Source organism: Limanda limanda, chromosome 7, assembly GCF_963576545.1.
Source record: "Limanda limanda chromosome 7, fLimLim1.1, whole genome shotgun sequence".
In the NCBI taxonomy this organism is placed as follows: domain Eukaryota; kingdom Metazoa; phylum Chordata; class Actinopteri; order Pleuronectiformes; family Pleuronectidae; genus Limanda; species Limanda limanda.
Window position 1 is genome coordinate 9,323,205 of NC_083642.1, and position 14,119 is coordinate 9,337,323.

The 14,119-nt window shown below is 45.7% G+C and overlaps 1 protein-coding gene across 1 annotated transcript in view; it reads left to right on the forward strand.

Moving 5' to 3' along the window:
* The window catches only part of LOC133004846 (protein bicaudal D homolog 2-like), a 43,091-nt gene that overhangs the window by 19,575 nt on the left and 9,397 nt on the right, over positions 1-14,119 (forward strand). The window contains exons 3-9 of the mRNA XM_061074377.1: positions 7,522-7,674; positions 8,517-8,731; positions 8,823-9,066; positions 10,636-10,893; positions 11,040-11,243; positions 11,355-11,897; positions 12,473-12,624. Of these exons, the coding sequence (XP_060930360.1) occupies positions 7,522-7,674; positions 8,517-8,731; positions 8,823-9,066; positions 10,636-10,893; positions 11,040-11,243; positions 11,355-11,897; positions 12,473-12,624 (1,769 nt within the window). The remainder of the gene's footprint in view (positions 1-7,521; positions 7,675-8,516; positions 8,732-8,822; positions 9,067-10,635; positions 10,894-11,039; positions 11,244-11,354; positions 11,898-12,472; positions 12,625-14,119) is intronic.

Here is a 14,119-nt window from a genome sequence, read left to right on the forward strand (position 1 = left end):
ATTCCAGTGTAATTGGTAAAAGGGGGACGAAAGGTCCTTCCCCCTGCTGAGTGAGTCTTTGGGCTTACAGCTGCAGGAGTGACTGCTGTGTTCTGAGTCACTGCTGGAAACAGATGTCAGCGGCATTTCTTACTGAGATTAGTGAAACGGGCTTGAAGACATGTCCCTCACAACAACTTAAGTTCCGGAAAGCTCCAAATTCCACTATAATTAGGTCAGCTGCTGCTCAGCCCTGAATCCAAGTTGGTTTTAGTTTGGCTTTATGGAAGACAAATATCACCAGACATGTTTTGGAAATAGAACACAAGTTGATTACTTAAAAAAAAAAAGACATGATGCTTACTTAATCTCCCACCTGCTGTTATGTACATATATATATATACTTATATATTTATGTGTGTGTGTGTCAGTGTTTCCCTGATCTTCAGCGTTATTGGTGTAAGCGGGTGTTTCACGGGTGGCCTGCATGATGGCCTGTCTGCAGGTGCCAGTCTCATAAATACCCTGCCTGGTCGTTGCCAGCTGTAATTGGCTGAATAAACGATGCCGAAGTGTAAATCACCCCATGTATGGGAGATAATGGCACCCTTCTAATGGAACTTCTGTGGGTGCTAGGAGGAGCGTGTGTGGCAGGCAAACGGAGGGAGCCTGGGCACTGAGGCTGGCATTGTGACCAGACTGACGGGTCTGAAAGAGGTCTTTGTCTCCAGGGTTTCAAATTAGCCCAAAAGCTCAGGCTGGGAGAGGACGGAGGAGGAGAATGAGGCACTAGGAGACGACGAGAGCGGTGGAAGAGAATGAGAAGACGGCTGATGGTCCGTTAAAGAAGGAGAGAAGCTTAATGAGAGTAAATTCAACACCCGCGGTGGATGATTGTGCTGTTTTTCTTTGACTCAATTTCATCACGGAATGCATCTGACAGTTGGGCTGTAACTGTTGCCTTGTGTGCTCGGCCCTGCATATTTACAAGGTTCCTCCATAAAGTAATGATTTGTTTAGCCTGAGAGCTTTAACAGCAGCACTATAGCTGTTAGTGCTGGCAAGTCAATCAGAAGAAAGTGGCGTAATTCCGCAGATAGGGAAGCTTCACTTGGTGTGAAATGGCTTTTGTCTCTGAACACAGATCAGTGCATTCACAACCATTTAGTAACATCATTTCAGCTGGTTAAATGTGTCGAGTTTAAACCCTACCGGGCTGTTTCTCGTGCCAGAGTCTCGAATGTTCGCCCCCAAGCACTGATAAGACATATTTCACTGCTATGGTGCAGTCTACAGGATTAAACCTCCACAAAGAGCCTGTAACATTGTAAGGAGGCGCACTCTAATAGGCGTGACTTCATTAAATTCAATCTGCCGTCTGGAGAGGAATGTGCCCACAGTGATGGCTGCCATTATCCTCACAGAATGGGGATCCCCATTGATCGCTGGTATATTAAGCAAAGCCGAAGATAGAAATGATGAGAAATGTTATTTGTGTACTTTAGTCAGGCTATTTACACAAATATAGAAAAAGGAATCTGTTTCCAACTCCGCATCAGGACATGATTCATTGCTGTACTTCCTTTGTAGATTGAAATCATCAGTGCAGTGCCCGTTCTCAACCTGCCTGTTTGAAATGGGATGTTTGGTATGCCTGGGGTGATGCTGGTTGCGGCTTTATTTCTGATACTGTAAAAGTGACCCACAGAAATTGAGTTGCGACAGGTAAAGACTGGATACGGGACCCTGTAGCTGCACCACTGCTGCCGCACAAGTTCGTTGAAACTTGTCAGTAGGTAAAACCCTGAACTAGAGAATCAGTTTTCGTTGCCGTTGTCAGAAGTTGATGAGTCCTACCTGCTGCTAGAGCGCTGGTCATCTGTTAATTTAAAGTTTATACAAATTGAAAGTATTGTGTGTACTGCACTTTCTTGTACCCCTAACAATGCACATACCAAGGGTAAAGCTGACAAGACGAATAGTTTTTCAGATGAGTTCCACATGCAGACAGCTGGGATGCAGTGTTGACACAGTAACTGACTCATCCTTCATTTGCTCAGACCATTTAATGCTCACAGGCACTTAAATTATTGCATTGTGGTTTTTGTCCATCACCATGATGTCGTAGCCATTCACATGTTAAACACTATGAGTTATTCCGCCTCATTGACACAGTGGCTGCAGCTTGATTGAAGTGCTGCTTCTATTGGTTGGATTAAACACCTGAGAGAGAATTGGGGGATTTGGAGAGGGAAGGTGTCTGTATTGATGGGATGAGTTTAATAGGTTAAAAGGGAGGCAGATGGTTTAAGCTCATTGTGAGGACGGCCATTGTTGTTATTGCCTCCAGGAGAAATTGAAGTGCAGGGCTGCAGTTTTTCAGTGATGAAGCAGTAGATCAGACTGACGTGAGGACAGGATTTGAGTTGCCACTGCGGCGCTGACGCTTCACCTTGATCATTGAAAGGTCAGAGTTGAGTGGTAAGAAGATCCAACCTCTTTCTTCTTCTCTCTTATTATCGTCTGATGTGAGGGTAATGTAACAGGAGTCCTCGGGGCTCTGGGGTGTTGGTGTCGAGAGCGTTATTATTTCTTGTGACATTAAGAGACAGATCTCCTCCTGTCCTGTGGGTGTCGGGGGGGAAGGGAGCAGTGAGGAGAGACAAGTGGAGAAAAGTCTCGAAGGAAGAGGACAAACTGAAATGAACAAGGACTATAATGAGCAGAGGAAGAGAAGAGGTGTGAAAAAATATTCTCCATGCACCGTCGGTTTGAATTTATACGGGAGAAATTGTTACTGCTGGTGTTTCAGATGAACTGTGACCTTCACTAAACCGTCCAGATGTTATCTGCTTTATCTGCTCGCTGCCCACCATCACCCAATCTCTCACTTCGGCTATTTTTAGCCCTTAAGAGTGTGAGTCGCTAAAATACATTTAAAGGGATTTTCCATTTATTCCTAATAATGTTTATCTCTTTTGTATCAGCTTAAACAAAGCTCTGAAAAACGTGCCGTTCTGAATTTAAGCCCCTGGCCCGTGGTCACAGCACCAAAGAGGTTTTCTATGCCCGATCAATGAATCCTAATAAATCAAGAACACACACGCAAACAGGCCTGCACACTAGAGCCTGACGATGTGGATTTCTGGCGGTCGATATCAAGGGAATGAAACATTTCCTACACCGATATATTAGTTGTTATGTAAAAAATTGGTACATTTTAATTCCTAATTGTTCTCTTGAAACCTTATGACATAGATATGTAACTGAGGCTGGATATTTTACAGTTTAACCATAAACCTTAGCTTTATGTCTATGAAAGGCTCGTTTTCAGCCAACTGATGCATCAGCCTGGCTCAACTAGACACTGACTTCCACTAATGGGTTTAAACATATTCACGTGTATATTTCTCCACTTCCATCCATGTGACCTCAAAATCACTAATTCACCGTTAAGTGCATGTGGGCACACTTTCACTCTGGGCTTTTCAGCCATCACACACTGTGGGCAACGCACCATCCATCGCACAGTCACATTTTTCCTTTCACTTTTTTATTTTGTAATTGTCTCATTGAAACGTGTGACCTTGATGGTGTTTTCTCCCCCTAATGGAGTCTGGGGGCGCTGAATAGAATGACAATCACTGGCAGAGGAGAGGAGGATAAAAGCAGATCTGCTCTCATCCGCATTCTCGGCTCTGACAGCAGCAATAGGCCCCTGAGCGTCATTATTCCTTTGCTCTGTCTAAAGCTACACTGTGGGGGTTGAGCTTCGCTGCTTCTGTGATTCATTTCTTGTCTCTCCTGAAGGTAATCCTGAGATGGGTTAGGCTTTGCAGAGTTAGATTTAACGTGGGTTGGCGTGACCTTGATGTGCTGCAGAGCCCTACAGGACAGTTAAAAGTTCTTTTTTTAAAAATTCTTTAGAAAGTGCTTTCCACAGCACAATATCACGAAGGATCTACAAGCAGAGGTGAACAGGGCTGTTCCTTTCCACTTCTTTTCATCTGATGGGTTGATATGATGGAACCAAAGCTGAGTATGAAGAAGGAATTCAACTGTGACTGATACACAGCCTCTAAAAGCACAGTGACACACTGACACGGGAGAGCAGGGAGGTGGGGTTGGGTTAAAAAACAGTATTGAGCTGGGGTGCACTTGGTGTCATGCCATCTGGGAGCCACTCTGCACTTTGCAGGAATTGTAATTCGTAAAAAAGTGCATTTTATGGAGGATGGGGAGTGAAATGGAGGTCAGTGGAGTAAGACGGACAGAAAGAGGATACAAATATTCAGTCTTTTGCCATCTGGGAGTCTGGAAGACACTTTTAAGGGAAGCAATCCAAGAAGTAAGAATGCAGTAAATATGGATTTGGCAGAAATGCAAGCTGGATTCATCTGGAGTTATGAAGCTGCAGAGCCTTGAACAAAGCATTAAAACATTCCTAATCTATATTTGTGCTAAGCCTGTGGCTCTATAAGTAATTGAGCCGTTTGCCATAGAAGTCGTAGGTTATAGCAGCTCAAACACATTGAGAAATTACTCCGAGCCTCTGTGAGATTTAAGCAGGCTCAGCAGCACTGTGCTGTCAGAAGTGGTTTACTGGTGAGAAGAAAGCTTAAGAGATGAAAGTAAGAGTTCATACAGTTAGAAGAAGCTCTGACCCACAGAAATGTGCAAAAGTGGCAATTTTGCAGCACTGCATCATCAAGAGAGACTTCATTAGAGCAGAAAACTACTAAATAAACTATAAACATGTACATTGCCTTGTCTTACATGCTTCACTATGCTTTCAAACATCTCAGATACCATGCCTACAATTGCCTATCCTGTAAGTTTAGAGTGAGGGAGAACAGCCTGTTGTATTCAATGCCACCCGCTCTGCATGGAAGCTGTGTGTGTGTGTGTGGTGTGTGTGTTTTTTCAAGCAGCTGTCCAGACGTCACCTGCAGTGACAGCAGGCAGGGGGTAATCACAAACCACACACAGGCCTATATCCATTAAAGGCCTCACACTGAGAGGCTGACACTGACAAGTGGGACCTAGGACGGCCTCCAGAATATCACACCCCACCCCGGTCTCTAACCAGCAACACACACACACACACATTAATCATCATCATCGTCATCATGATTTATTTTCCCAGAAGTGCATCTCCCATGCATGATTAAATGTTATTACACACACACAGGAGCACACATGGCCGCGACAACCTATGGTGAATTAAGTCGAATCTGTGAGGCAGCAGGACAGTGTAACCTCCCCCCGTCTGTGAGGGGTGCACTGCGGTGGAGGATGTGGAAAAAAGGTGAAAGGTCAAAACCCTGCCTGTGCATTGTAATCAGATTGGAGGCAGAACTTAATCAGTCTCAGTGCTGGCCTGTATTCATCGGGACCAAATGGCACTGACCCTCCAGCTGAGGCACATCATCATAACCCAGACCCGGAAGAGACCTCACCCAGCAGCTGGCACAGAGTTAAAAACAACAGATGACTCCACTGATGAGATTATGTTAAACATGTCTTAAATATAATTGTATACATGTAGTTCGATTAATCTGTCACTGATTCCAGCTCGTCATTAAATTTTTGCTTTAAATCCCACAAGTCCGGACAACTGTATAGAGGCTTAGAGGCAGGACTGATCTGTATTGTCAGCTCATACATTATTCAGTAATGCACCAACATCAGTGCCTTCACTCCGCAGAGACGCCCACACTCATTACACATGCGCACAACCCTGATGAATATTAATGCACCTTCAAACGTCAGCATCGACTCAGCACCGCTCATAGCAATTAATTATTACCCAGAGCAAATGAGAACTGTGTACTCTTCATCAGCGGGGGTTCAGAAAAATTTTTTGGAGCATTCTACTCTTTGTAAAATGAGGGAGTAAATTCCAATTACAGAGAGAGTAACAAAAACAGATTGCATTCTTGTTGCGCAAGTCTCCCGAGTCACATTTGTTAGATCTCACAGAATTTGAATTATTGCTGTTTACTGTTAAAGCTCACTTATGAAAAGTGGGTGTCAAGCAAATCTATCTGTTTAAGTTCGCTGTCTGAGCACATCACAGGTAAAGGGATCAAACCGCTGACCCAGTTATCGTAAAGGTGTTTCTAACCATCAGAGCACCTGTCTCCACCAGCTCATACCCACTGTATTTCAATGAGTAATATCACCGATGTGTATTCAGTCTGGAGGCAGCGCCGATATGAGAGAGAATACAGGATTTGATTCCTGCGCTGGTTGAAATGATCGCAGAGCGGGAGCAGGGATTGTGATGGGGCCACGTGGCGACGGTATGAGAGGGAGGGGCCACCTGGCAGGGGATTGGGAGTGACAAACACACACATGCAAATCCTAACCACGATACAGACACTCTTCTTGTCTCGCACATGTAAATCTACACATAATAACACAAAGAGTGTGATGGGAGCATTGGATTCATGAGGACAGACTGTGGGGCACACACACTCTAAAAGTTTCACACCCGCTTGCACACATGAACATTCAAGGTCAGTTCAGACACTGCTGAACACAGAGATCTATTCCCCAGGCCGACCCATCTCTTTCTCATATTACACACACACAGACACACACGTATGTTCGTTCACTCAGTTCAATAAGACTGAGAGGCCCACCCTCCTTCAGCGAGTATCCCTTTACTTCAGAGCTTTAATCCTTTCATTAAAATGTCCTGCGGGACTCTCCTGTTTTTTGGGATGTGGGAGCGGTTATGAGCCAGCATGCAGGGATGAGAGGATGGCGTCAGACCCCGAAAGAAGAGAGCAGAGGGTTAAACAGGGCAATAGATCGAGGAGTGAGGACACAGGTGGCTCAGTTGGGCTGATCGGATCCTTCTGGCTATCGGTTTGTGACAGTGTCTGCGAGTGGGGGAAGGGCTTGTCTCTTTACCTCCCTCACCTTTTATATAATTAATGATGCCTGAGCAGCAGGAGAGGGCCAAGTGCACTTTCAGTACTAGAGCTGGTTTGTAATAACTGCAAACGTTTCACATTTTGGTTCAGTTTCAAACTTTCAAACGATGAATGTGTGGTCAGAAATTTCAGATTGATTTGAATTCCAAATTTCTACAAGTCCGTAATTTGTGCTGATTAGTCCTTGTATCCTCTTTTACGGAGAATCAACCCTAATCTCTTGCCTCCTTAGAAAATTAGACTGTGGAAGTGCTCTGTCGCCATTGAATAGATTGCATCATGGGATAGAAAATTAGGTCTCTGTCTCATTGGTGTCATGATGGCTGGCTGGCAAGCACACTTGTGGCCTACTGCCCGGAGAGACACCTGGCACCTCCCTCTCAGACACGGACCGGCTCACACACCAAACACACACATGGCGGGTTCCACCAGATGGACGCGCTTTCTTATCTTGCTAGATTTAGAGTGTTTACGAGTCGACGTGACATAACCATCACAGTAAAACAAGAAAAGCCAATCAATCGCCGTCTAGACTGGGTTGCTCTCAACCTAGATTGAAATAGTGTTTCACAGCTCTCCCTCTCCTTTGACCCCACAGAACAGCCAGATGGTGGAGCTGCAGAGGAATCAGCTGCGGGATGACATCAAGGAGTACAAGTTCCGGGATTCTCGTCTGCTGCAGGACTACACCGAGCTGGAGGAGGAGAACATCTCGCTGCAGAAGCAGGTCTCCGTGCTCAAGCAGAGCCAGGTGAGGACAGAGCAGTGCTGCAAGTCTCGGTCATGCAAAACGGGGAGAAAAAGGAGAAGCGGGTGGGGGAGGAGAAGGAAAGCAGAACATCCCCTTTCTTAATATCGCTGCTTGGCTGGTTGTCATCATCATCAGGCTATTAATACACCGGTTGCTTCAGGCATCACAGCCTATTATTTTTCATAAACATGTATACTATCCTACAGAATCTTGGTAGCCCCACAGGGACTCCACCTCCCTCACACCAGCTCTGTCTCTATTGTACTGATTAGACTGCTAAAAAGTAACACAAGCCCCTTAATGTGCAGATTCAATTACGATAATAAACATCCTCCCGTACAGTAAAGAGATAATTAGCTTATTTGTCCCTTTAGCAGCTATCCCTGTTCAAGCCACAGATTCAAATACTTCATGGTACAAAACACACAGTTTATTTAAATGAGCTGAGAGGGGAAAAACACACTTTGCAGATCTGCAAAAAACGAAGCAGATGAATTTCCAAGTAGGACATTTCCATATGATGGGGGGCTTTTATGCTTGAGCTGTTAATTCTCTCTGTATGCCCCCGTCGAGCTGGATTATTTTTTCATCATAAGGGGACTGAAACAAAAGCGGCTCCTTAGTTGAACAATATATTAAAGATCCCCAAATCCAATCAACTTAAAACTAATTAGATCGCAAATTAATTGGATATTTTCCGAATTAACATTGTCTTGAATGTCATTCAGGGTTTGTAATACAGCCTGACAAGCTCATTGTCATTTGTGCTGCACCTAGTTGTATTTGATACGGACATATTAAAGTGTCTCCTTCTCCTCCTCTTCCCCCCCTCCTCTGTCCAGGTGGAGTTTGAGGGTTTGAAGCACGAGATCCGTCGTCTGGAGGAGGACACTCAGTTCCTGAACAGCCAACTGGAGGATGCCATCCGCCTGAAAGAGATCGCTGAGCGTCAGCTAGGGGAGGCCCTGGAGACCATCAAGACTGAGCGTGAGCTAAAAGCGTCCCTGAGGAAAGAGCTTTCCCACTACATGAACATCGGAGACAGTCTGTACCACAGGTGAACAGAGCACAAACATGGTGTTCCCTCAGCTGCAGCATCCGGTCTATTAAACACTAAATAACACATTGTTCACTCATTTTCCCTTTAGCCCACTGAGCATCTCTCTGGATGGCCTGAAGTTCAGTGACGATGCCGGCACCGAGCCCAACAACGACGAGGCTCTCCAGGGTTACGAGAACGGCTTCATCAAACTGGCCAACTCTATCGCTGAGAACAACCGCGGCTCCACGCCCATGGACGAGTTGTTCTGTCCTATTCCCAGCCTCGTGGATGACCTGCTGAGCGAACTTAACATCTCGGAGATCCAGAAGCTCAAACAGCAGATGATACAGGTTTGTCTCATCACCGTTGTTTGTGTGTTGACAGTGCACTCCAGAGTAGCTCCCAGTAAATAATCACCATCCATTCACAGACAAGAAACAATCAATAAATCAAAGAACTTGTTGGGACTGTGATGTAAAATATGTGTTTCAGCAGTAAAGAGAGAAACAATAGGCGGCTAATGAGAGTCAAATAGAAATTAATGACCTAAACCATTCCCCTAGACTTTATTTTCATGTTCTAATAGATTGGTGAGAAGCCTTAGATCATTTTTATCATACCTTAAATACTTTGTTGTTCTTAAAACACATCAGGTCGTCAGTAGTTAACACTGAATAACTCAACTTACTCATTTGAGTAAGTTGCAGGAGTGTCTGAAGGAGGGAGTGAGTCAGTGTTTGGGTTCCATCCTGACTCAGGCTGGTGCAGGGATCTAAATCCCCTTATGGCAAAGTTAATCCAGGGAGACACACACACCCTCCAGGCTCGACTGGGCCGCCAGACAGCGGGTGGTGGCACCGGAGGACCTGCCATCTGCTTGCTCATCACCCCACGAGTCCGCGGTTACGCCTGACTGGGCACCATGGTTACCAAAAAAGTACTGGGAACCTGTTGATAATGATTGTTTAGAGGATTATGGATTTTTCTCCTCCATCTCCCTTCACCACACATAAACATGGTTGCTGGATTAACGTGTGAACTTGAGGTTACCTTGGTGCTGCCTTGCTATGATCACTGTTTTGGTTCATGACCTGACCTTTGTTCTGGTGAAGCAGGCGGACTGCGACAAAGCCTCATGTTTGATATGAGCCGGCAGCGTGTCACACTGCCTGCTGGAGCCTTCTGCCAAGTCATTCCACAGATTCCTGACAAGATCAGAGCACAGGAAACAGAAAGCTTCCTTTACTCATTCAGCCGTACTCTGCTGCCCCTCTACCTAAACAATTTCTATTGATTTGGTTCTCAGGGATCCACCCCAGACCTGGATTCCTCTGTTATCACCTGAGCAGTCCCTGGGAATCTATAGCTTCATCCAGAATGGATTTTAGAGGAATGTAATGGTTGTTAGGGTGTTAAACTTGTAAATATGTGAACGGATCAGTGGCTGATTTATCATATTCTTAAGACAATAAAACCTGTGTATTGAAATTTGCGATCTCTTCTTGAAATGACTCCTCATTTTATATTCTGCAGTAATGAAGATGAGAGTGACCGTGACACTGTAATATTATTTACAGATCTGCCTTCTGAAATAGCTCAGTGCTTAAATCAGCACAACTATGTGTATGTGTGAAAGATGAGCCTCCTCGTGTCTAAGCCAGCAAATCGTCAAGGTCAACCTGACTGTGATGCTGAGCCACTGAGCAATGAGCATCACATACCTTGGCAGCACAAGCCTGATGGTGGCCAGAGTTACCACATGACAGATAATCCACTGATTCAGTTTGATCTGTGAAGTTCAAAGCAAGAACGCCTCCGATATCTAGTTACCAAGAAATAAAATGTGAAATTAGATTTGTGCAATAACCTGAGAAAGGCCTCACATGTCTGTGCTCTTTGTGTGTGGTTCCTTGTCACAGATGGAGCGTGAGAAAGTCAACCTGATGTCCAACCTGCAGGAATCCCAAAAGCAGCTAGAGCAGGCCAACGGTGCTTTGTCAGAGCATCAGGAGAAGGTCAACCTCCTCACAGAGAACCTCAGCACCATCCGCAAGCTCCAGGCAAACAAGGAGCGCCAGTCCGCTTTGGACAACGAGAAGGAACGAGACAGCAACGAAGACGGAGACTACTACGAGGTGGACATCAACGGACCTGAGATCCTGGAGTGCAAGTACAAGGTAATTGTCCCCCGGTAGTAGAGAACGAACGGCGCAGACTGTTAGATTACGCTGTAAATTGACAGATAATTCACATAAAATCAAGTTAAGTCAGAGCAAATCAGATTGGGTTTATTTATACGTCACAATCGATCTTTCCTTGCCAGGTTGCTGTGTCCGAGGCAGGGGAGCTGAAGGAGGAACTGAAGACTCTGAAGGCAGAGTACCAGGCCTGTCAGTCGCGGTACGATGAGGAGCGCACCCGTCTGGAGAACGACGTCACAACACTGGGAGCCAAGCTGGGGACTTTGGAGAAGACCAGTCAGGCAGAGAAGAATGAGAAGAACAAGCTAGAGAAGGAGCTTCGCAAGGTGGGCTGTTGTGCTTGATATTGACGTCATCCTAAATGTTGGATGTTGGTGTTTTCATAACCACTCTGAAACAAAATCGCGGCTAACTGATTCTTGTATCTGTATCTCCAGATAAGCGACGTGGCGGGTGAGTCCCAAGGCAGCCTGAGTGTGGCCCAGGATGAGCTGGTCACCTTCAGTGAAGAACTGGCCACCCTCTACAACCACGTCTGCATGTGCAACAACGAGACGCCCAACCGCGTCATGCTCGACTTCTACAAGCAAGGTAAGGGCGGTCGGAGCAGCCCAGAGGGCCGCGGCCGCCGCTCCCCCATCCTGCTCACCAAGGGCCTCTTCCCCGAGCCCAGTAGGACTGACCTCAGCGACCCTTCATCGCTCTCCCCCCTGACTTCTCCTGTATCCGACTCCCGACGCGAGCCTATGAACATCTACAATCTGGTGGCCATCATCAGGGACCAGATCAAGCACCTGCAGCTTGCCGTGGACCGCACCAGCGACCTGTCGCGGCAGAGGTCGGCCTCTCTGGAGCTCGGCACGGTGGCCGACAAGGACAAGGAGGCCTGCATGCAGGAGATCCTCAAATTGAAATCTCTGCTCAGCACCAAGCGGGAGCAGATTGCCACCCTGAGGACTGTCCTCAAGGCCAACAAGCAGGTCAGTTGGTTCTTGTGTCTTTCACACATTCAACATATCTTTGGACCAACAGGGTATCACTGCCAAACATTTGTCCGATTCCCTTCAAAGACAGAGACAGACGACAAAAGTCTCAGCTATTTCAGGTCGATTCAGCTGCTGCAGCAAATGTGCCGCAGACAAGATCAGTAACAAGCACTGGTGTGGAGAGCAGCCTCCACGGTGTCAGCTGCCCGGAGAGTCTGTGTTTAGGTTTGAGGAACAGCCTCCCAAAGAACAACGAGCCATAACACAGAGGCTCAGTGTGTGTGCAGTTGCTCCAGCAGCTCTTTAAAGTATGTGTGTGGTTACTCACTGACCATTAGAGCACCAACATGAAAGCCCGTCATAAACCACCCACCTTTGATTTTCACAAGAGCAGCTAACAATAGTAGCTATAAAGGGCACAGGGCTAGTTTAACGACTTGCACGTGACAAAAAAGAAATAGGTCATATGTTCCTTATTAACAGAGGTAGTCATCCTAAAACAGGAACTACTACACCCCTGGCGTCTTCCAGCTGCTCTGACCTTTCTTATCCCTCTCGTCCACCCACAGACAGCTGAAGTCGCCCTGACCAATCTGAAGAGCAAGTACGAGAACGAGAAGGCCATGGTGACCGAGACCATGATGAAACTGAGGAATGAGCTCAAGGCGCTGAAGGAAGACGCCGCCACCTTCTCCTCTCTCCGAGCCATGTTCGCCACACGGTAAGCGACACACCGCCACCTGCCCTAGTGGACAAAAAAGATCCTGCTTTTCGCGTCGCACAAACATTCACCTGACATGTCTTTTAAACCTTTTTCAATGTTTGCCCACCTCACACTTCCAGTGAGATTGCTGGATAAGCAGTCTTTGTATTTTTGTATACACCCACATGGTCAGGCATGAATCCCAACTGTGCCTTAATGCTTTAGATTAGTGCAGCGGTATTACAATACACATTGTGCTCTTCCTAAAACCACTGTATGTGCATCATACAAAGGAAATGTGACCAGGTAAGCTTAAAAAAGATTATCATAATATAATCCACGTTTGCCATATGTTGACTCTGTCTGTGTTGCTCTATGTACATTTCATCTTAAAGAGGATATTGTTTGATTTTAAGAATCACGGCCAGAAAGGGATTTTAGTAGCTTTGATACAGACAGAAGGTATTTAATCTGGGTATCATTTATGTCACTTAAATCGTGTTTTTGACAAGTGTTTTGATTTGTGTATGTGGGTGTGTGTAGTATTAGATGGGCTGACACACTTGCTAATCTTTTCTGATTCTGAAGAGAAGCCGGTCAAAGGTTCTGTGCATAATCCCACCTCAGCTTGGTCTGGATTACACATTCAGCACTAAACACATCGTAGACTAAGTGCTCATACACAGCCTGTTTGTTTGTTTGTGAATGAATTTTGAGAGAAGTAAGAAAACGAGCGACAGAAGATGATATCTATCTATATAATTTGATAAATAATAATTTTAGACTGGATTTTTTTTTTATTCCACAGTGGAAGAACACTCTGAGTGGCTTTGCTCTTGGTAGATGTGTTTTTTCACTTATCCTGTAAATATCGGCTCTGGTCCAGATGGCTGAGACGCTGAGACAGTCTTTCCTGCTGCATTTAAGACTTCTCCGCAATCCACAGAAAAGCTCAAGCTGTGCAGAGGGAAGGAGGAGGAGGAGGAGGAGGAAAGAGGAAGGAGGGGATGATTTTATAGAATGAAGGTTACCGAAGCTGCGGGGAATACGTGGGAGTTTCAGCACCCCCTCATCTTACCCATACAGTAATTCGATACCTATCTCTGAAGTGAAGTACGCTTGCTGGAGTAACTCCATATACCAGCAATGTCTAATTAGCTATTAACAGGAGGATAACCCCTCTGTGGTTGGTGCACTGCAAAAAAAGAGGCTGTAGATGTAATGCAAAACTATAAAGGGAACCCGATCCTACTTGCAACACATGAGTGTGGTGAAAGTGTGAGAATCATATGGACGACGCAAATCCATAGTGAGGGGTCTTTGTCCTTAAGCCTCTTTTGCTAGAGAGACTTAAGATATTGACAACACATTGGAGCTTGCTCTTTAGCACCTGCATCATCACGTGTGTTTTCGTCCCCATGACGATGATGTTCTCCAGGCTGCAGCACCACCGTCCTGCAGCCCCATGCGTGATTTACATACAAGTTTGTTTTTAGGGATTCACGCATTGGTA